We start from the raw sequence: 20413 nt of genomic DNA, 5'->3' as shown, positions 1-20413 counted from the left end.
GAAGTGGCCTGGAGGAAACATCCGCTGTGGAGCTATCTCTGCAGGAACTGTGTGGAGATCAGTTCTGGATATTCGAGTCCCTACCACAGTGTCCATGATTTGTGAGGCTCCTCATGCTGAAGGACCTGAATTGTTCTGGGAGAACATGCAGCCACACTGACGGGGGTTTATATTTCCTACTTGGGTGTTCACATACCAAAGGAGACAGATGTGGTGTGTGTAGCATGCCCCCTTCAGGCTCCTACACACAAACACACACACACACACACACACGCATGTACACACCTACCACGCAGTCTCCTTGGTTCTCCCATCCCTGAGGGAGACCTGAGATCCTTCCCCCTTCACTTCCCGCCTGCAGCCAGGTAAGCCCTTCCTACCTTTTCCCCTGGGCCCCCTGCAGGTGTCTTGCTCTTCTGTCACCTTTGAGCAGCATGGGGTGGCCTCGAGGGGTTCCAGCTGCGATTGAAGAGGCTGAGAAGTACTGGGCGAGGCCTGGTCTGAGGACCCCAGCGGCCAGGGAGGCCTCTGTGGGGTTGACTTTGGTCGTTCTCTGGATCCCCCTTTCTTTAGTTTGATGAGTTTGACTAAGACTTTGGCTCCAATCCAGTGCTTTTTCCTGTAAGAAGTAGGTTTTTAGGACACAACCAAGCCTCGCTGCCCCTCCAGCAGGTGTCTGGGTGCCCTACTCAAGCTGGGATTTCCATCACCAGCCTGAGAAGGTGGCGCTTAATTTGGTTCAGAATGAGGGTGCTCGTTTCCATCACCATGCTCATCCCCCCTGGGGCTCAGGAGGTGGCACACAATGTGCAGTTAATCTGCACAGACCCAGGGGTGGTGGAGGCCTTCAAATGGCAGGAACCCACACTAGCCCCTCGGAAAAACAGAACTTCAAACCCAGGTCTCAGCTCTTGATTACTGTGCCAAGGGCAGGAAGTGGTGCCGTGCTGACCTAATCATGCTGGTTGGCAAAATTCCACCAAAACGCCATTTTCAGAAAGAGTCAGGGACCTCCTCATTTTCTGCTAGGTGTAATAATACATGAAATTGGCTGGCATACTCTGCCCATTCTCGTCATTGAGGAATCTGGGTGAGGGGAAGAGGGTAGGAGAGTGGGCCATTTGAATTAAAAACAGTGAGCCCTGGGTGGTGTTGCCTGGTGGTTGAGCGTCGGCCTGAGCACTGATGGGTGGTGGGTTTGATCCCCCAACAAGGGCACATACCTGGGTTGCAGGTTTGATCCCCAGCCCCGGTCAAGGTGTATGAAGATGGACACCAATTGATGTGTCTCTCTCACATAGATGTCTCTCTCTCTCTCCTTCTCTCTCTCTCTATCTCTCTCTCTCTCCCTCCCTCCCTCCTACCCTGTCTCCCTCTCTCATTTCCCCTTTCCCTTCCTCCCACCCCTACTCTCTCTAAATCTCAATGGGAAATATATCCTCGGGTGAGGATTGGAAAAATAACTAAATAAATGAAAATAGTGAATGTAAAATGTAATTCACTGCAGCTAACAGGAAATGAAGCATTCTAATGTAACAAGGACCACAGCTGGGTTCTGGTCCTGGCTCTGCCATGAAACAGCACTGTGCTTACACAAGCCACTCAATTTCCTCACCGGTGCCTCAATTTCCCTGTCGACAGAAGGGTCAGGTGGAGGTTCTGAAATTTTGTGATTTCTACAGAGAGGCCATGCGGGACTCATGGTGATTTGACCTCAAGCCTGGGCTGGGACAGGACAATGGGAAGGCCCTGCTCCTGGGCTCAGGCCCGGGCCCAGGGGGAAGCCCTGCTGGACGGAGGCTGGCAGTCCTGGGGGTCAAATTGGCCCACCACCGGGCTGCTGCTCTCTGGGGAAGGGAATGTGTTTGTGAACCTGCCCTGGGGGGGTCCAGGGAACCCAGAGGAATGGAGGGCAGAACAAAAGGTTCCTGTGCTTGAAGACAGGGGTGCTGGTCCAGGTATCCGCCCCAAGCTTCCTTCCCAAAACAGAAGCATGATTTTCTAGGTCCGGCAATCTTGAGACAAAAGCTGATATGCCTGCTTTAGTGGCTCTAAAAGCACCGATTCTGCCCTTAAACAGGCTCCTGGCCAGCAGCATTCACCATCCCTCATAGGATAACCCTGAGAACTGAGGGCGGGACTGAAAGAAACTCTAAATTCTTTCCATGCTGGGATGGACCTGCACACAGGGACCTGCCATACAGCGGAAGGTACGGGCCCAACAAACTGGCCGCTGCTCAAGGTGCTACAGCTTCCCCCACTCGTGAAAAAGCAAGCTTTCTGTCCTGGGTGTAAGCTACTGACGCTTAAATCAACTCACTTCTTTGGCGCTGGATCATGGAACTTGTGCTGAGCCATGCTTTTTACTTCCAGTTTTTCATTTTGTCTCTGTAAGGCATTGAATTTGTCTCTAACAGAGGAGAGAGAAAAACAGTCTGTTTTTTAAAATAAAACACATAAATTGACGCATCACCCTGCCTGGGACCTGGCCCAGAAGGAGCCAGTGTGTTTCTGGGACTCAGACATCACGGTGCTCATGACCACCATGACCCCTGAGCTGGGAATACGGGGATGGAAGCATGTGACGTGGGTCCAGGAGCCTAACACGTCGAGGAGACGGCTGAGCACCGAGGGTCAGGCTGGACGTCACCTCAGGAGAGAGACTCCGAACCATCTGACACTCAAGCTGGGAAACCCCGAGGGTTCCTGCCATGTCAGCTCAGGACGTTGGGCACTCGGGTCAGACGCAGGGCTAGGCTAGCTCCTGCGGGTGCAGCCCAACGATACCTTTAGTGGTGGGGAGGGGTCTGCCCTGGGTGACTTAGACGCACATCAGATTAAAAAGGTCAGTTTAGCAAAGTCAGACCTCCGACCAGGGCCCACTCCAATGTTGGGCTTCTGCTAACACTTCTAGTGAAGCAAACTCAAAGCCTTTTGGGAGCCAAACAGATAAGATCAGGAGCAAAGCGGCCTGGGAGGACCTGAGGGAGCAGTGGGGGCTACGGCGAGGCTGAGCGCTTGGTGCCACCTGGGACCTAATGCGGGGCCTGCAAACGAAGCGCCGCTCTCCATGTGGCGGAGCTTCTGACAGCTTTTCCCGAAGGATCCAGAAGCCCCGGCTCTGAAGCACAATCTCTTAATTCCTAAATGTGGGAAGTCAGTTCACATCTTTAAAAACACAGAAAGGACCAGAGAGACACCTCTTAAACCTTGGGCTGCCAGAGGGCACCCCTGCTCCTGGGAGAGGGAGCCTGGCCTTCCTGAAGCAGAGGGCATGGCATGCTTTCCTGTTGTCTGTCTAGGACAGTGATGGCGAACCTATGACACGCGTGTCAGAGGTGACACGCGAACTCATTTTTTGGTTGATTTTTCTTTGTTAAATGGCATTCAAATATATGAAATAAATATCAACAATATAAGTCTTTGTTTTACTATGGTTGTAAATATCAAAAAATTTCTACATGTGGGAGAACCAAGATGGCGGCATAGGTTAATGCCGGAGTTTGCTGCTTTGAACAACTACTTCAAAAGTGAAACTAAAAGACGGAACCGACATCACCCAGAACCACAGGAACGCTGGCTGAGTGGAAGTCCTACAACTAGGAGGAAAGAGAAACGCATACGGACACTCAGAGGAGGCGCAGTGCTGAAGTCAAATTCTGAGGTGCGGAGTGCGTGGAGCCCGCTGGTGGTGGAGGGCGCGGTTGGTGTTTTCAATCGGGAGGGAGTCGCAGACTCTGAGCTCCAGATACAGGCGAGTCTTTAGGGACCCAGACTCAAACGGGAGAAGCGGGACTGTCTGGCTTCAGTCAGAGCGAGTGCAGCTTTCTCTCCCAGCTTTGCAGCGGGTGCTGGGACTCAGAGAGGCAGAGCCCCTGGGGACAGGACTGAGAGCCCCCATAATTGCTCTCTCTGGCCCACCCTGTTGATCCTGTGCGACCCGCCCTGCCCAAGCCCTGCACAGAGGCATTTGCCAGATAGCCTCAGGCAAAGGCTAGATTAGCACCTCCCTAGAGGACAGAAGTTCTCTCACTGCTGACACAGCTGATTCTCATAGCCACTTGGCCTGGGGTCAAACTCTCCCTGGTATTAGCTACAACAATCAAGGTTTAACTATAAGACTGCGAACAAAGACCACTAGGGGGTGCACCAAGGAAGCATAACAAAATGCGGAGACAAAGAAACAGGACAAAATTGTCAATGGAAGATATAGAGTTCAGAACCACACTTTTAAGGTCTCTCAAGAACTGTTTAGAAGCCGCCGATAAACTTAATGAGATCTACAAGAAAACTAATGAGACCCTCGATGTTATATTGGGGAACCAACTAGAAATTAAGCATACACGGACTGAAATAACGAATATTATACAGAGTCCCGACAGCAGACCAGAGGAGCGCAAGAATCAAGTCAATGATTTGAAATGAGAGGAAGCAAAAAACACCCAACCGGAAAAGCAAAATGAAAAAAGAATCCAAAAATGCGAGGATAGTGTAATGAGCCTCTGGGACAGCTTCAAGCGTACCAACATCAGAATTATAGGGGTTCCAGAAGATGAGAGAGAGCAAGATATTGAAAACCTATTTGAAGAAATAATGACAGAAAACTTCCCCTACCTGGTGAAAGAAATAGACTTACAGGTCCAAGAAGCGCGGAGAACCCCAAACAAAAGGAATCCAAAGAGGACCACACCAAGACACATCATAATTAAAATGCCAAGAGCAAAAGATAAAGAGAGAATCTTAAAAACAGCAAGAGAAAGAAACTCAGTTACCTACACGGGAATACCCATACGACTGTCAGCTGATTTCTCAACAGAAACTTTGCAGTCCAGAAGGGACTGGCAAGAAATATTCAAAGTGATGAATACCAAGAACCTACAACCAAGATTACTTTATCCAGCAAAGCTATCATTCAGAATTGAAGGTCAGATAAAGAGCTTCACAGATAAGGAAAAGCTAAAGGAGTTCATCAGCACCAAACCAGGATTATATGAAATGCTGAAAGGTATCCTTTAAGAAGAGGAAGAGGAAGAAAAAGGAAAAGATAAAAATTATGAACAACAAATATGCATCTATCAACAAGTGAATCTAAGAATCAAGTGAATAAATAATCTGATGAACAGAATGAACTGTTGATTATAATAGAATCAGGGACATAGAAAGGGAATGGACTGACTATTCTTGGGGGGGAAAGTGGTGTGGGAGATGCAGGAAGAGACTGGACAAAAATCCTGCACCTATGGATGAGGACAGTGGGTGGGGAGTGAGGGCGGAGGGTGGGGTGGGAACTGGGAGGAGGGGAGTTATGGGGGGGGGGAAAGAGGAACAAATGTAATAATCTGAACAATAAAGATTTAATTAAAAAAAATTTCTACATGTGACACAGCACCAGAGTAAAGTTAGGGTTTTTCAAAATGCTGACACGCCGAGCTCTAAAGGTACGCCATCACTGGTCCAGGAGCCATGCACGCAGTGCTCGCTATACAGCGCCCCCCACTGGGCCGCCGGCGCCTGTCCAGTTCCTGCCTCTCCTCACCCATGTGGCCTTGACATCTCAGACCCCAGCTTTCCCTGCTTGAAAATGAGTCCTCGGCATCCAGGCAGCTGCTCAGGCTCCTTCAGTCAAGAAGGTGCCCAGGCCCCCTAATCCAAGGGCTTTCCCGCGAGTTCACCGCAAAGTGAGCACCCGCGAGAAGTGATCACTTGCAAACCACTGGGTCCCTGGCCACGAACCTGCTCTGCTCCCAGCGCCCTCATTTCGGACTCTGTTCTTCTAGTCTGTGTTATTCTGTTCCCACAGCCGTCCCCTAGCCCCACAAACTCATGGTCCAGCTATCCCAGGGCTGGGGAAGACTCCGCTTGGAGCAGGCTCAGGAAGCCTGCCCACTCTCTGACCTCCTACAGACACTTTCTAATGCAAACCCATCACCAGATCATCCCCCAGGGTACCAGGTCCCTACTCTTCTAGTTTGCACCTGCGCAAGCTCTGCTGGTAATTTTTACCAGCTGCATTAGAGAGAGCCCTCTTCAGGCTACAATCTCTCACTTCTACCCCAAAAGTACAGTGAGGTTTTCCATGTCAACCATCCTTGGTAGGTGTTGAGCCCCCTGTAGATGAGCAGATGAATCTGGGAGAACAGTGAGCAGAATCGTCACCCTGGGGAGCTGGGACAGTGCCTCAGTGGCCACTGTGGCCATGTCCCTCTGTCCCACACTGGCCAGCCATTCCCGATCACAAGGAAGGACAGTCCCAGCAGCACAGCCCCAAGGGGTGAAGACCACCCTGGACCCACAAGATGCATCTCAGATGACTTGACTTCCAAACCACAAGGTTTCCAGCACCAAGGCTCTTCCTCCTGCCCTCATTTCTGGCAGCTTCCTAGGCCCTGCACACCAGCATCCCTTAATCACCCACTTCCCAGTGAATCCGACTCATTAGCCAGGCATGGAAGCCTTCCACAGCTGAGCACTGCCTCCCCCAGCCTTCCTTCTTGCCCCACCTTCTTGCCCCTATCCCCCCACACACACACTGGCCAGCCTTCTTCCCATCCATGTCAGCAGCAGAACCCCAACTCCTACCACTATGCTTCCTTCTACCTCCATGGTGCTCCTCAACGTCTGTGTGCACATAGCTCTGCTCACATCCCATCACTCCTACTGGTTCATGGAGACCAGGTAACTGGTTCTGTGCACTTTGCAGGGCCAGGCCTGTTGTCAAACACAATGTCCGCAGAGGGAGGACAGCCACTGTGCACCAACAACCCACTCTGCAGCCCATTAAGGGAAAAACCGACGCAGAAAGGACTCAGCCTGCGATCTGAAGTCCTTCCCTAGGAGCCTCTCTTCATCACTGTTGTATTTTTCAAAGTGAACTTGATCCCAAAAGAAGATTAAGAAGCGTCTGGCAGGGGGCAGTGTCTCTGAAAAGCCAACAAAGCCAACCGCCCCTATTTGCAGAAATCTAGAACCATTCCCGGGAAAACGAGAGAAGGATGTGCTGGTAGGATGGTCCGTCCCCTTGCCTGGGACACCAATGCACCCAGGGGTTCTCTGCTGCCCAGAATGGTGCGGTCTAGTCGTGGAGCTGGAAGCCACGGCCCCTCTGTTGACGGGCGTCCGTCAGCCCACACCCCTCACACGTACTGCTGCTGCTCCTCCTGGTGCTGGTCCTTGTCCTCCACGTCCTCCTGGAAAAGCCTCTGGTTCTGCTCTTTCAGCCTTTGGATTTGGCTCTGCAGGTGACGGTTTTCTCCCTCCAAGTTGCCCTTGAGGCGGGAGACCAGCTAAAACACAGATGGACAATGTCTCAAACACCATACGCTCCCGTGATTCCACTGCTGGGAATCGACATCCAAAAGGAGAAAAAGGCCACGTGCACAAAGGTGGTCATTTTGGTATGATCTACGTCAGCTGGCATGACCAATACGGCCAATGCCATGGGGATGGCCAAGCCTTCTGCCGCTGCACCGTCCAATCAGGCAGCCACTGGCCACGTGTGGCTGCTGAGCACTGAAAACGCAGCCAGTCTGAGCTGAGCCATAAGTGCAAAATATATAATAGGTTCTGAGGACTTAATAACAATTAAAAATAATGTAAAGTATCTCATTAATAAGCTGCCCGGTGTGTGTGTTTCTCAGTAGGTTGAGTGTCCCATTCACTAAGAAATCACCAGTGTAATTTCTGAGTTGTGGTGAGCCGGCACGGCCATGGCATACTCAGCCCCAGGCTGCCTTATGTGCCAGGCCTGCTCAGCCTGGTTCAGTGACCCTGAGAGGGGTCAATGAAGGATTAAGAAAAGACAGCAAGAGAATGAAAGCTGGGTCTCAGTGGGATGCTGCTCCTCTGACATAGAGACAGCGCCAGCACCAGCGCCCACAAGCCGTGTCTTTATTTTATAGCAGATGCCACGAGGCAAAGGAAGGGCGTGATCAAGATGTTGACAAAATTCTCGTGGGTTTCAGTCCTACTCAACTACATGCACATGAACTCTATCACTCAGGCATGTGGGGCCACGTGTTCGGACCACAGGTTCAAGCTTACCACTGTAGCTGTTGGCTATAATTGTGCTGGGAAGGCTCTGCCCTCCAAGCTGGGCCTTGCACGTCGCAATGAGAGGACTGTGCCCTTTCATCAGTCCAAGGCTTGAACCTGTCCAAACACTGTAGCTGCGCCCCACACTGATCAAGGCACATGGCTGGGTTACTGGCTCCACTCCCCAGTAGAGGGCATGCAGGAGGCAGCTGATGGATGTTTCTCTCAAAAAATCAATAAAAAATCATATTATTTTAAAAAATCTCATTAATAAGCTTTTGGGGTTACATGTGATATTTTAGATATAAGGGTTAAATAAAACAGACCCCTACATTAATCCCACCTGATACCTCTTACTTTTTGAATATGGCTACTAGAAAGTTGTCTGTACACAAACACGCATGAAGCTGGACCTGAATTTTGGGCTGAGGCTGGCCAGCTCCTGCTCTAGAATATCATCGTGGTTGGTGTAGCAGGAAAGTCCCAAGCTTTGGCTTCAGACAAACGGGGTTCCAACCCGCTACTTCAGAGGGACAAGGATGGGAACCCCAGCTCACAAGATCATTGTGAGAATTAAATGAGATGACACAGAGAGCAGAGTGCTCAGTCGAGAGGATGGAGATGAAACGGTACTTGGATGCTTCCATGCACCTCCCCGACAAAAAGCAAATATCAGGTGAAAGGTGTTCTGTAGCACACCCCTGCCAGTCATGGTGTTCGTCCCAGTCAACTGCCTCTGGCTTCCTCTCTGCCTCTGAGTGACATTCACACACACCCTTTGAGCAGAGATGCCAATGAGGACCCATTCCCACCTGGCTGAGCCCAAGGCGTCAACCCAGGAAACAGGCCCACCCAGGGTCCTGAGGCCCTCCAGCCCCAGGCCTCACCTGGCAGCGGTTGTCCAGCTCGGTCAGCGAGATGTCCGTGCTCTGGAGCTCCTCCCTCAGCCAGTTGCACTGGTTCTGCCAGCAGTTCACCCGCAGCTGCGTGTCGTTCAGGGAGGTTCGCAGCTTCTTGTTGTCTGTGAGCAGCTCGTCCTGCTCCCCCTTCAGCTCCTCATACCGGCCCTGCCAGCTGTTCACTTCCTGCTGCGTGTCATTCAGGGACAGTTGCAACTCCTTGTTGTCTGTGAGCAGCTCCTTGGTGAGGGCATACAGCACCTTGGTGAGGGTGTACAGCTCCTTGTTGAGGGCGTACAGCTCCTCTTGCTCTGCCTTCAGCCCCTCGTACTGGGCCTGCCAGTGGTGCACCTCCAGCTGCGTGTTGTCCAGGGAGGTTTGCAGCTTCTTGCTGTGAGTCTGCAGCTCCTCCTGCTGCCCCTTCAGCTCCTCGTACCGGGCCTGCCAGCTGTTCACTTCCCGCTGCGTGTCATTCAGGGACAGTTGCAGCTCCTTGTTGTCTGTGAGCAGCTCCTTGTATTCTGTGAGCAGCTCATTGGCGTCGGCCTGCAGCTCCTTGTTGAGAGCGTACAGCTCCTCTAGCTCCGCCTTCAGCCCCTCACACTGGGCCTGCCAGTGGTTCACCTCCAGCTCCCTTTCATGAAGGGAGGTTTGCAGCTCACTGGCGTGGGTCTGCAGCTCCTTGGTGAGTGTGTGCATCTCCTCTTGCTCCCCCTTGAGCCTCTTGTACCGGGTCTGCCAGTGGTTCACCTCCAGCTGCCTTTCATGAAGGGAGGTTTGCAGCTCCTTGTTGTCTGTGAGCAGCTCTTCCTGCTCCTTCCTCAGGCAGTTGCACTGGGCCTGCCAGCGGTTCACCTGCAGCTGGGTGTCGTTCAGGGAGGTCTGCAGCTTATAAGTGTGGGTCTGCAGCTCCTCCTGCTCCCCTTTCAGCTGCTGGTGCAGGGAATTGGCCCTAGGGGTAGAGAGACACAAGGCCAAGGGCTGAGGCGCATTCCCAGGCACTGTCCCAGTTGTGCAACCTTAATCAAAACTGCAACCTCTCTGGGCCTCAGTTTTTTTCATGTGTTAATGAAGGGTTGAACAAAATCAGCGGTTTTCAAACTCTGTTCATTGGGGTTCGAGGAGGCTACCCCAGGTACCCCACTGCCAGCTGGGGTAGAACGACAGGCAGGCTCGGACACCACGGCAACAGAGCATCCCTGTTAAAGTCCTTTCTATCTGAGGCTTTGGCACATCTGCCTACTTGGAAAAAGGGTTCTTTGATTCAAACATTTAAACACTGAATCAGAACATTACTGCTCTAAGACTCTATGTCTATATCCAGCTCTTCTCCCCAATTCCAAGCCCCTTTCTAATTTCAACTACTGAGATAAATAAAATAGAAGATTCTGGAGTGTTACCTATATCCACTTAAATCATCATCATCATCATCATCATCATCATCATCATCACCTGGGATTCCTTGGGGTAGATTATACCAAAAAAGATCATATGACCAGAGGCTCATGGACTCAATGTGAACACAGGTGTGTGAAGTTTGGCCCACACAGCTTTTTAATTTTTTTTTAACATTTACTTATTTTATTCTATTTTATTTCATTTTAAAGTGTGTATGATTTTATTAATTGATGTCTCTCCAATAAAGACAACTAAAAAAAATCTAAACTAGTAAAAGAAAAAAATGGTAATTGGCATACGACGATACCCTTTTCATTGGCTAATCAGGGCTATATGCAAATTAACTGCCAACTAAGATTGGCAGTTAATTGCCAACAAGATGGAGGTTAACTTGCATATGTAGGCACAATGCAGGGAGGCTAAAGGGAAAGCAGGAAGAAGCCCCCTGCCACTGACAGTGATCGGAAACCTAGCAGGGAGCTAAGAGCTGGGGGGCAGGGCAAAGGCGGCCCTGGGGCCGCCTTTGCCCTGCCCCCCAGCCATGATCGGAGAATCAGGCGCCTTTGCCGCCCTGGCCAGTGATAGCAGGAAGTAGGGGTGGAGCCAGTGATGGGAGCTGGGCACGGTCGAAGCTGGCAGTCCCGGGAGCTAGGGGCCCCTTGCCTGAGCCAGTGATGGGAGCTGGGCACGGTCGAAGCTGGCAGTCCCGGGAGCTAGGGGTCCCTTGCCTGGGCCTAAAGCGGTGCCCACGATCGCGGGGCTGATGCAGCTGTGGGTCCCCGCTGCCCGAGCCGGATGCCTCAGGCCTGGTCAAGGGGCCAATCCGGTGATTGGTGATTGGAGGGTGATGAGGGTCAACTCCTCTGGCTGAGGCATCAGGCCTGGGCGGGGGGCTGAGCCAGGGATTGGGGGGATATGATGGCCCCCTTGCCCAGGCCTGAAGCCTGGGTCAGAGGCGTCAGGCTTGGACGGGGGCTAGAGCAAGCGATCAGAGGGAGATGGGGGTCCCCTGCCCAGGCATGATTCCTGGGCCAGAGGCCTCAGGCCTGGGCAGGGGCCAGAGCCAGTGATCGGGGGGATATGGGGGTCCCCTGTCCAAGCCTGACACCTCTGGTGGAGGCGTCAGGCCTGGGCAAGGGGCCGATCAGGTGATCAGAGGGTGATGGGGGTCTACGCCTCTGGCTGAGGCATCAGGCCTGGGCAAGGGGCAGAGCCAGCAATCAGAGGGGCCTGGGGGTCCCCTGCCCAGGCCTGATGCCTGGGCCAGAGGCATCAGGCCTGGGCTGGGGGCAGACCCAGTGATGGGGGGAAATGAGGGTCCCCTGCCCAGGCCTGACGCCTCTGTCAGAGGCGTCAGGCCTGGGCAAGGGGCCAATCCTGTGATTGGAGGGTGATGGGGGTCAACGCCTGAAGGCTCCCAGTATGTGAGAGGGGGAAGGCTGGGCTGAGGGACACTCCCCCCCCCCACACACCCAGTGCACGAATTTCGTGCACCGGGCCCCTATTAAAATAACATAAAAAAGAAACAGAACAAGATAAAAAGATTCGCCATTGTGGTCCTGTGAATACTCGCGGGTTAGGTTTAAGGGTCCCTGGCCTCAAATATGTCTCCAGGTCCTCCCATTCCTCTGTCCTGCCCAAAAAAGCAGATTTAATAAAAAACACAAACAAAACAAAAAAAATAATTACTGTATCAGCATTCCAAACTTTTAAGGTACCCATCAACATTCAGATATCTTTTAAGGTACCCATCAACATTCAGATATCTTCTTCTCAGGGAAAAAAAACAACAAAAAAACAAACAAAAACAAAAACAAAAAAACAACAACAAACATACAGAAGGAAGACCTGGCAGCCCCGCCTGCCTCCCAGCTGACAGCCTCTATAGCTGGGCTATATTCTCCACCAGGGCCTGGTCAATTGTTGACTCTCCTGCCCCACCTGCTGGACCTGCCCTGCCACTGCAGGCAGCTGAGTTTACTCAGGGCTGTAGGAAGGAAGGGTTCATATGGTCACGCCTCTGGGTTGAGGCAAGACTTGGATTCGAATCCTGCCTCTGTCACTAACTAGGAGCATTGACCTTGAACAAGTTGTTTAATCTCCCTGAGCCTGTTTCCTCCTCTGTTGCTGTGGATTTTTTAAAGGATAACAATAGCTCAGTCAACTCTTGTGATTCACAGTATAATGTTCTGCCCAACCACGTGAACCCTGAATTAGTGAGTACTGAAACTATTCCCACCGGTTCCTGGGAGTCTCTGGTCACATTTTGTCAGCTCATCAAGACATAAAGACGCCTCGTGTAATACACTCAGAGCCAACAGCACCATACCTGGGCCCGAATGACCCTTGTGTGCCACTCGAATATTCCCCGTGAGGCCCAGCGGAGCCTTGCACTTGGGAACACTAGACAACACTTCAACACTCCATTTGGGGGCCATTTCAAACAGCGAAATCGCCTCCAAAGCACACAAAATAGAACACCATGGCACTCAGTGGCCCATGAAGAGGACGCTGGTAGGTGAGAGCTGAAACAAGTCTGGGGTCAAAGGCCTTGTTGAACCTAAGCTGGAAATGTGCACATCAGGCAACTCCAGTATCTCCCACTCTGGGCACGTCCATGACAGGCCACGGGCACTGATTTGGGGGTCACCAGTGCATTTCAGCCAGGATGTGAATTCACAAATGTGAATGCGTGAATGCTGAGGACCACGCCCCCTCCCTCATGGGATCGCTGGTGTGAGAGGATGCAGGTACCCCTGCCCGACAGTCATCAGCATCATAACTGTGGGAGGGGAGACTGTCCAAACCGAGACAATGCCCCATCCCAGCTGCCGAGTCCTTCCTTCCAGCCACCAGCTGGAGGCCCCTTTACCTTGTTCCCACCAGCTGCTTCCAGGGCAGGGTTGGTAAAAATGCACCATCACCAGGGGTCTCACTTGAGCTCAGCTCAGCGGGTGCTGAGTGAGTGGGTCTGAATGACATCCGGGCAGAGGCGCTGCAGGGGGCCTGGTGGTTACCTGTCCAGCTCTCTCTGCAGCCTCTGGTTCTCCTCGGCGGCCATGGTGCTCGTCCTCTGCTCCTGCTGCAGAGCCTCCCGCTCGGTGGTCAAGAGCGTCCCCAGCTGCTCCAGCGCCGCCTTATGTTGGAGCTGGTCCTTGTATCTGTTGAAGGGAAACACACCCGCTAGGAATGGAAACCCAGGGAGACCTCAAAGCCTGGGTGAGCGGCTTCTCTCTGCAGAGCTGAGGGAGAGGGGGATCCGCGTGGGACAGGGCTGGACAGAGAGAGGGGACAGTCACTGGGCCACCTCCGGGGGTCTCCTCCAGCACAGGAGGCAAGTCCTCCCTCCTCCCACCCGACGTGTCTCCATGGTCCCTTCCAGTCCCTATCAAAGCAGCCTCCCTCCTTCATCCCACTGGGAACAAAACCACTGTTTTATGAACTCCACGCCCTTCTCAAAGAAACCACTGCAAACACAGCAGAATTCCACCGCCCATAACAGCTGATCCCCCTCAATGGGCCCTGGGTGAGCCCTCCGCCCCAGCTCAGGAACACGACTCTTCTTGCTCTGATCCAGGCAGCTTGGGGGCCAGAGTCTTGCCTGGTGGGGCCCAAGCAGCCATCATGGGCAACTTCACCCCCTCATGGCTCCTCAAGGCACCCCCAGTCCAGCCCTTGCCCTTGCTCTCCCACAGCCTCCCCCTCAGCTCGGGCTTTTATTTCCTTCCTGTCTCAGTCTGCAGAGGGTCCCACACAGCCTCTCCGGAGGGCAGCAGAGCACAAGAGGGAGCCCCTGACCAGCCCCAGGCCATTCCTCCTCCTGCAGGAACCTTCCCTGTTCAGGTGACTCAGGGGCCTCCCCAGGTCCTAGGTGGAGACTGAGTCATCACCTTTCAATCTTCCCCAGGCAGGCAAAACCCTTTCCAGACCCCCTTCCTGAGGTGTCCACACCCAGAGACAGGCTGACAGAGTCCACCCAAGTTCCAGGGTTTCAGCCCCTGCCTGCAGCCCTCCATCCAAGCCCACCCCCGTATCAGCTGTACTTGTACCATCTGCCTGGAGCCAAGACTTGTGCAGACTCAGACACACACACACCTGCTTGGTCGGCTGTTGGAAGACAAACATTCCTTCCTGTGGCCTTTAGCCACAAGTGGAGGCTGCCCAGACATGGGAAATGGAAGGTGGGGGTGATGGCTCTGCTGGGCTTTCAGGGCGGCGATCTTTCTCATCCAGGTTTGACAAACAGGGCTATGGACCATTAGGGTCCCCACCTCCTGCTTCCCTGTTGTGTCTTGGAAAAGCACAGGATCAAGCATATCGCAACCATCAGTAACCACCCTCCTGCAGGGCAGAAACTGCGAGTGCTTCTCCCCACTGAATCCCGGGTACGAGGCTTGACACCCAGTGCATGTGCACCAGGGGAAGGAAGGAGCGAGTGTCTCAGTCAAGTGTCAGGTGAAATGAATACAGAGCCCCCGGCCTGTGTTCCAGGCACCTCCACCTCTAACCTGCAGCCCTGCTGCAGACACACCAAGGGCCTCCAGCTATCTGTCCAACCAGCAAAAACCACTGAATCACACAGTAGGTCCACCAAGCAAGGAGTCATAGGCAGAGCAATGAACTCCTCCCTCAGACCAGTCAAATGCCACCTGTACAAACCTTCCCATGTTAACAGCCATAAGAATATATCCACACGGTTATCATTGAGGGGAGGGCCCGCAGCACCTGGTGAGGGGTGGGCACCACAGGAGGCTCCCATCAGTAGTCAGCTGGGTGCATTCAAACCATGTTAGACAGCACCAGGCGCCCAGTGGGTGCTCACTAAGCATCTCGTGAACACAGGATGGGTGCGGAGGAGGCAGAGATGGAGATGCCAAGAGGCAGAAGATGCTCATTCTGGCTGGAAGAAACGAGAGTCTGATAGGAGCAGACATCTCGGCACCCCCGAAGGATGGGCATCTGGGTGGAGAAAGGGGTGGAAGGCTCTGGGGAGAGTCCACAGGAAGCACTGGGTGAGTGTGTAAATGTATGTCATCTCCCCCAAGTTCATGCAGCAGCAGGCGCCCTCTGCAGGCTCTGCAGGCTCAGTGCCCTCCTGGTCCCTGTGATGCCAAATCCCTGCACCTCAGCTGCTCCCAGGGAGCCCCAGCCTTTGCCTAGCATCTTGCTGAGGCAGAGGCAAGAGAATTACTCAGCAGGGACAACTCACAAGCACAGGAAGTGGACAGCTCCCTCCTGGGCTGCTCCAAGTGTGGGAGAGCCTCTCTTTAGTGCATCTCTCCCTCTCTCTCCCCACCACATTGGAGTCCTCTGTACATCTCACTTCCACCAGGCTCTGGGTCCCGGTGCACCTGCTGGGGCCATTGCAATCAGGGATCTGCCTGGCAGGAGCTCAGACGAAGTTGGCTGACAACATGCACACAAAGCCCTGATTTTGAAAAAGTGCAAAGTTAAGATTTATGCATTTAAGGTACATCAATTTTACCTTAAAAAGGTATATGGAGAGTCAGAGGTAAAGGTGACATGAGAATGGCAGGGTACTGATAATGCTGCTGCAGGTGAGGGGAACACGGGGTTTTCACTATACTAGTCTGTATACGTCCATATATTCAAAACTTTCCAAAATTAAAAGTAAAAAAAGAAAATCAGAAGTGCAGACTTTGAGACTTGGACAGGGAAAAGGCCTGGGGAGCTAGATAAGGCACGCCCCTGAAAATTGGCAGCTGTGGTGACTTCTCCTCCTGGTCCTTGGTTTGGAGAGGAAAGGAAGAGGGGGTAGGAATCCCCCAGGAGCTGGGACCCCAATGCTGACACCTGGTTTCCCTGAGCCGGGATTACTGGGCACACCCTTCTCCCCTGGGGGACCCTCCTGCCCCTCAGTCTCCAGCCACACCAACTCCACATCGCTGAGAGTGAAGGTGGATTTACTTCTCTTCACTGTGAAGCAGGGGGACCAGAGGAAACATGAGGGGCCAGAGTGAAGGGGGACAGGAGCCCGGGGAGCCTGTCCGTCACCCCCAGCCGCATGTACCCACCTGTCACTGAGAGCCTTGCTCTCCAGCTTCAGGGTCCGACTCAGCAGTGTCTTCTGGCGGCGGTACTTGTCCAGAAGGGCCTCGTGCTCCCTAGTCAGGCGCTCGTGGAGCGCGCCCAGGCACGCGTGTTCCTGCTGCAGGGCCTTGTGGGCTGCCGCCAGCGGCTGGTGCTGGAGCTGCGTGTTCTGCTCTGTGAGCGCAGTGAGCGAGGCGCTCTGGGAGCTCAGAGTGGAATTTTCCACCTGCTGGGAGGGAGAAGGGGATGATGCCTCACCAGGTGCAGGCCCAGGGGGACCACAGACTCCGGATCCCCACGTCCCCACACGGAGTGAGGGGCCAAGAGCAGGTCAAGTGTCGACACCAAAATAGCAGCACCCTCAGGAGAGGCAGCACCCAGCCGTGCTGAGGACAGTTCTCCCTGCACTCAAGGAGCTGCTCTGGGAAGGCCCACGGCAGAAACGGACTGCCCCATGGGCCTAAGCTTAGTCCTGGGCCCCTCTCTGCACATGTGACCTTTCTTGGCAATTTGTGCCCTTTCTCTGGATAAGCTCCTTGGGTACCCTCTCTGGCCACTTTGAAAAGTGCATGGAAAATCAGTAAGGATATAGAGAACCTGAACAGCACTACCAACCCATTTCTCCGATATTTACACAACACCCATCCAACCGCATTCAAACCACCAGAAAGTTGACCGGGAGGAATCCGTCCTAACTCATTCTGAGGCCAGAATTACCCTGGTGTCCAGCTGCTTGTCCTGCTCCAGGCCCTCGGGCTGCAGGGTGTCCAGAGACATCTGCAGCCTCTGGTTCTCGAGCAACAGGTCCGGGCTCTCCCGCTCGAGGGCGTGGACCTTCTGAGGGGCCGTCGTCAGGGCGCTGACCTCCATGGCCAGCTTCTCGATCTCCTCCTGCAGGCGATGCAGCTCCTGCTCCAGCTTCTGCGTCCGCACCACGTGCTCCTTCACCCGCACCTTCCTGTGCTCCAGCTCCTGTGCCTGCACCGCCTGCGCCTTCACCTGCTCCAGGTCCCGGCACAGCTGCCGCCGCTCCCACTCCATCATAGTCACTTTCCTTTTGGTGTCCGTCACCGTCTGGAGGAGCACTTTTTTCTCAGTCTTCTGGCCCTTCATGCGGGCCTTGCTGCTGGTCTGTGAACTATCCCGCAGTGAACGCACCAGTTGTTTAAGATCCTTGAACTGCAGGAAAACACAATGGAAATGACACAGACGTGATTTCGGTCCAAATTGGAGACCTAAAGTGTAGTAGGCCTGGAATGCCCATTTCATCATGGACCCAAAGGACGTCCTAACGTTTCCCAAAGGCCTGATATGGACAGAAGGTGAAGGCACGGAGATCCCCACCCAGACAGTTCCAGTCTAAACACTTTCACAGAAGCCAAATGACTTAGAAACAAAAAACACATCTTCTCTTAAAACAATGAAAGTGATTTCCTTGGTGCTTTTTACCCTGGTTCAGAGTGGCTCGAGAGCTGACCGCCCACCTCTGTGGCCGCCCCTCACGCCACTCTCCCCTGCAGACATTGCACATGATCTTCCCTCTACTGTGAATGCTCACCTGCCTCCACCCGCGGCCTCCAGCATCACTGGCTCCTTCTCATCCTCCAGGGCTCAGTGTGATTGACAGCTCCTCAGGGAAGCCCTGCACCATGATTCTAAATGTCCTCCACCTAATAAGACTCTCCCTGGACCCACGTATATTCCCTCAATAGCACACGTCTCAAGTCACCTGTCGTTCCACCTCCTAGACTGGAAGCCATATTGGGGGAGAGTAGATGCATGCCTCTTAAGTCTACACAGCACCTCCCCAAGCCCCTTTTCTGCAATACTAGAAAGGCTGAAGAACTCAGGTACCTGATACCCAGCCTCCCTTGAAGCTAGGGTTAGTCATGTGTCAGGTGTGGCCAATGAGATGTCCACAGAGGATCCCGGGAGGCCTTCCCTCTGTCTCTTCACACTCCACATTCTTCCTGCCCACTTCTTGGTGAGGTACAACAGCCACTGCCAAGACTGGCAGAGCAGGAAGAGAGAAGCCTGGTTTCTGGGTGGCGTCCCTGAGCCGCTGCCCCAGCACTGGGCTGCCTACCCTAGGACTTCCTGTGGGGTGAGGCAGGTCAACCCTGGAGGTTATCCAGGGCTCTGAGTGTGAAGCTGGACATTTGAAGGGGTATCTTTGTCTTACGGGCTGTCCCATGAGCTGCAAGACATTTAGCAGCATTCTGGCCTCTCCCACCACAGCCTGGAGCACAGCCAGGAGCACCTCCCCTCTCCTCCCCCAAGTCATGACAATCATGAACAAGATGGCCAGTGATCTCCAGCCAGTGTGGGTCAATGCTTGAGCATCAACCTATGAACCAGGAGGTCACGGTTCGATTACCGGTCAGGGCACATGTTCAGGTTGCTGGTTCAATCCCAGTAGGTGGCATGCAGGAGGCAGCCGATCAATGATTCTCTCTCATCATTGATGTTTTTATCCCTCTCTCCTTCTCCCTTCCCCTCTGAAATAAATAAAAAATAGATTGAAAAAACAAAAAGATTGCCAGTGTCCCTGGGAAGCAATATCTGTCCCCGCGCCCCTGCTGTGGCTGGAATTGCTGGTGTGAGCTGCAGCTGAGGGAAGAGACTGGTAACCCGGGAATCACTGCTGGATTCCCAGGACAGCCTATGGTCCTGGACTCTCCCTCTTGCAGGCAGGGGCGCCAGGGGAGGCATGGCGCTGGAGGGCCTACCTCCTGGGCTTCCTCAGCCTTCAGGGTCTCCATGTCACGGAGCAGCTGTTCTCTCTCCTCCACCAGCTCCTCACAGAGAGTCGCCAGATCCCGGCTTGTCTGCTTTTCTCTTTCCATCTGGACTTGCCAGTCTTCAATCTGCGGAGCCAAAGACCCAGCCCATGCAAAAGTCCATTTCAGGGAGTGAACTGTGTTTTAAAGCAAACCCGAAACCTGTCAGCCCCACGGAACACTTTATCAGGCCTTTTCTTAAGGGAAACCTTCTTGCCCACTTCCTGGGGAGGTACATCAGCCACTGCCAAGGCTGCAGAGCAGGAAGGGAGAAGCCTGGCTCCTGGGTGGCGTCCCTGAGCCGCTGCCCAGGTCAGGCCTAGTTGTGCAGTGAGCTCCCCATACCCTGGACCATCACCTCTCAGCCCATGGTGTACACTTCCAGCTCATGGTAGAGAAAAAGGCCATGGACACCCATCGGTCAACTTCCCTCCCAGCTTTCCACTGCTCACTCTCAATGCTTCCGTCTTAGGCCGTGTCCACTACTGTCCTGAGGGTCAGGCCACATTCCTGGGGCCAGCAGCCACCACTGGATGTCCTACAGGGACTTCACCCAGTTGGTGACATTCCTATTCATCCAGATGCTCTGAGGGGTCCTCTGCTATCTCTCTCCCTCCTCTCCCCTCCAAGTAAATGGACCACCAAGGCCTGTCCTCATTCCCCATGTGGCTCCCCCTCCACACCCCACTGCTTCCCAGGCCACACCAGCTCCGTCCTGCCTGGACGACTGCCCAATCAGCGGCCTGACAGGGAGCTCTTCTGCGGGAACCACCAGTGCCCACTCCCTGAACATGAACTGCCTGGACCCGCACGTCTCACACACTGTGCCTGACACCTGAACACCGTGATGGATGCAGATTCAGACTCAGGGTGGGCCCTGAGGTGCGACTCCCAGGCGAGGCCCGTGCTGCTGTCCCTTCCCACTGACAACAAACTCATGACCACAGGGGACGGGAAGAGGGTCATTCCCTGCTAACGATGTGACTGTGAGCAGGTGTCCTTAACTGACAGTGCCAGCAAGCAGCAGGCATGGGCGCCAGCTTCTGTCAGGGTGACATGCTCAGCTCACACCTGGCAGGGGGCAGGTACAACAAGAGCTGACCCCTCCTGAGAGCGCCAGGCCCCTCCCACCCTCAGAGCTTCTGACATGGTCATTCTGGGCTGGGGCCCAAGAGCCTGCATTTGACTTTTGACCCTGATGCTGGTTTGGGATGATGGCTCTAAAGCTAAAACAGAGGAGCCCCACGATCCAGA

At 53.6% G+C, this 20413-nt stretch overlaps 1 protein-coding gene across 1 annotated transcript in view; it reads right to left on the bottom strand.

Moving 5' to 3' along the window:
* LOC132213900 (protein Daple-like) overlaps window positions 1–20413 on the bottom strand; it is a 47919-nt gene that overhangs the window by 12110 nt on the left and 15396 nt on the right. Inside the window, 10 exon segments of the mRNA XM_059660780.1 lie at window positions 381–619; window positions 2321–2410; window positions 7138–7283; window positions 8919–8993; window positions 9771–9882; window positions 13346–13489; window positions 16364–16605; window positions 17097–17288; window positions 17334–17558; window positions 19109–19246. Of these exon segments, the coding sequence (XP_059516763.1) occupies window positions 381–619; window positions 2321–2410; window positions 7138–7283; window positions 8919–8993; window positions 9771–9882; window positions 13346–13489; window positions 16364–16605; window positions 17097–17288; window positions 17334–17558; window positions 19109–19246 (1603 nt within the window).

The sequence above is a fragment of the Myotis daubentonii genome, chromosome 12 (assembly GCF_963259705.1).
Source record: "Myotis daubentonii chromosome 12, mMyoDau2.1, whole genome shotgun sequence".
NCBI classification, from domain to species: domain Eukaryota; kingdom Metazoa; phylum Chordata; class Mammalia; order Chiroptera; family Vespertilionidae; genus Myotis; species Myotis daubentonii.
The sequence above is the reverse complement of the archived record's forward strand: the minus strand, read 5'-3'. Positions and strand labels throughout refer to the sequence as shown.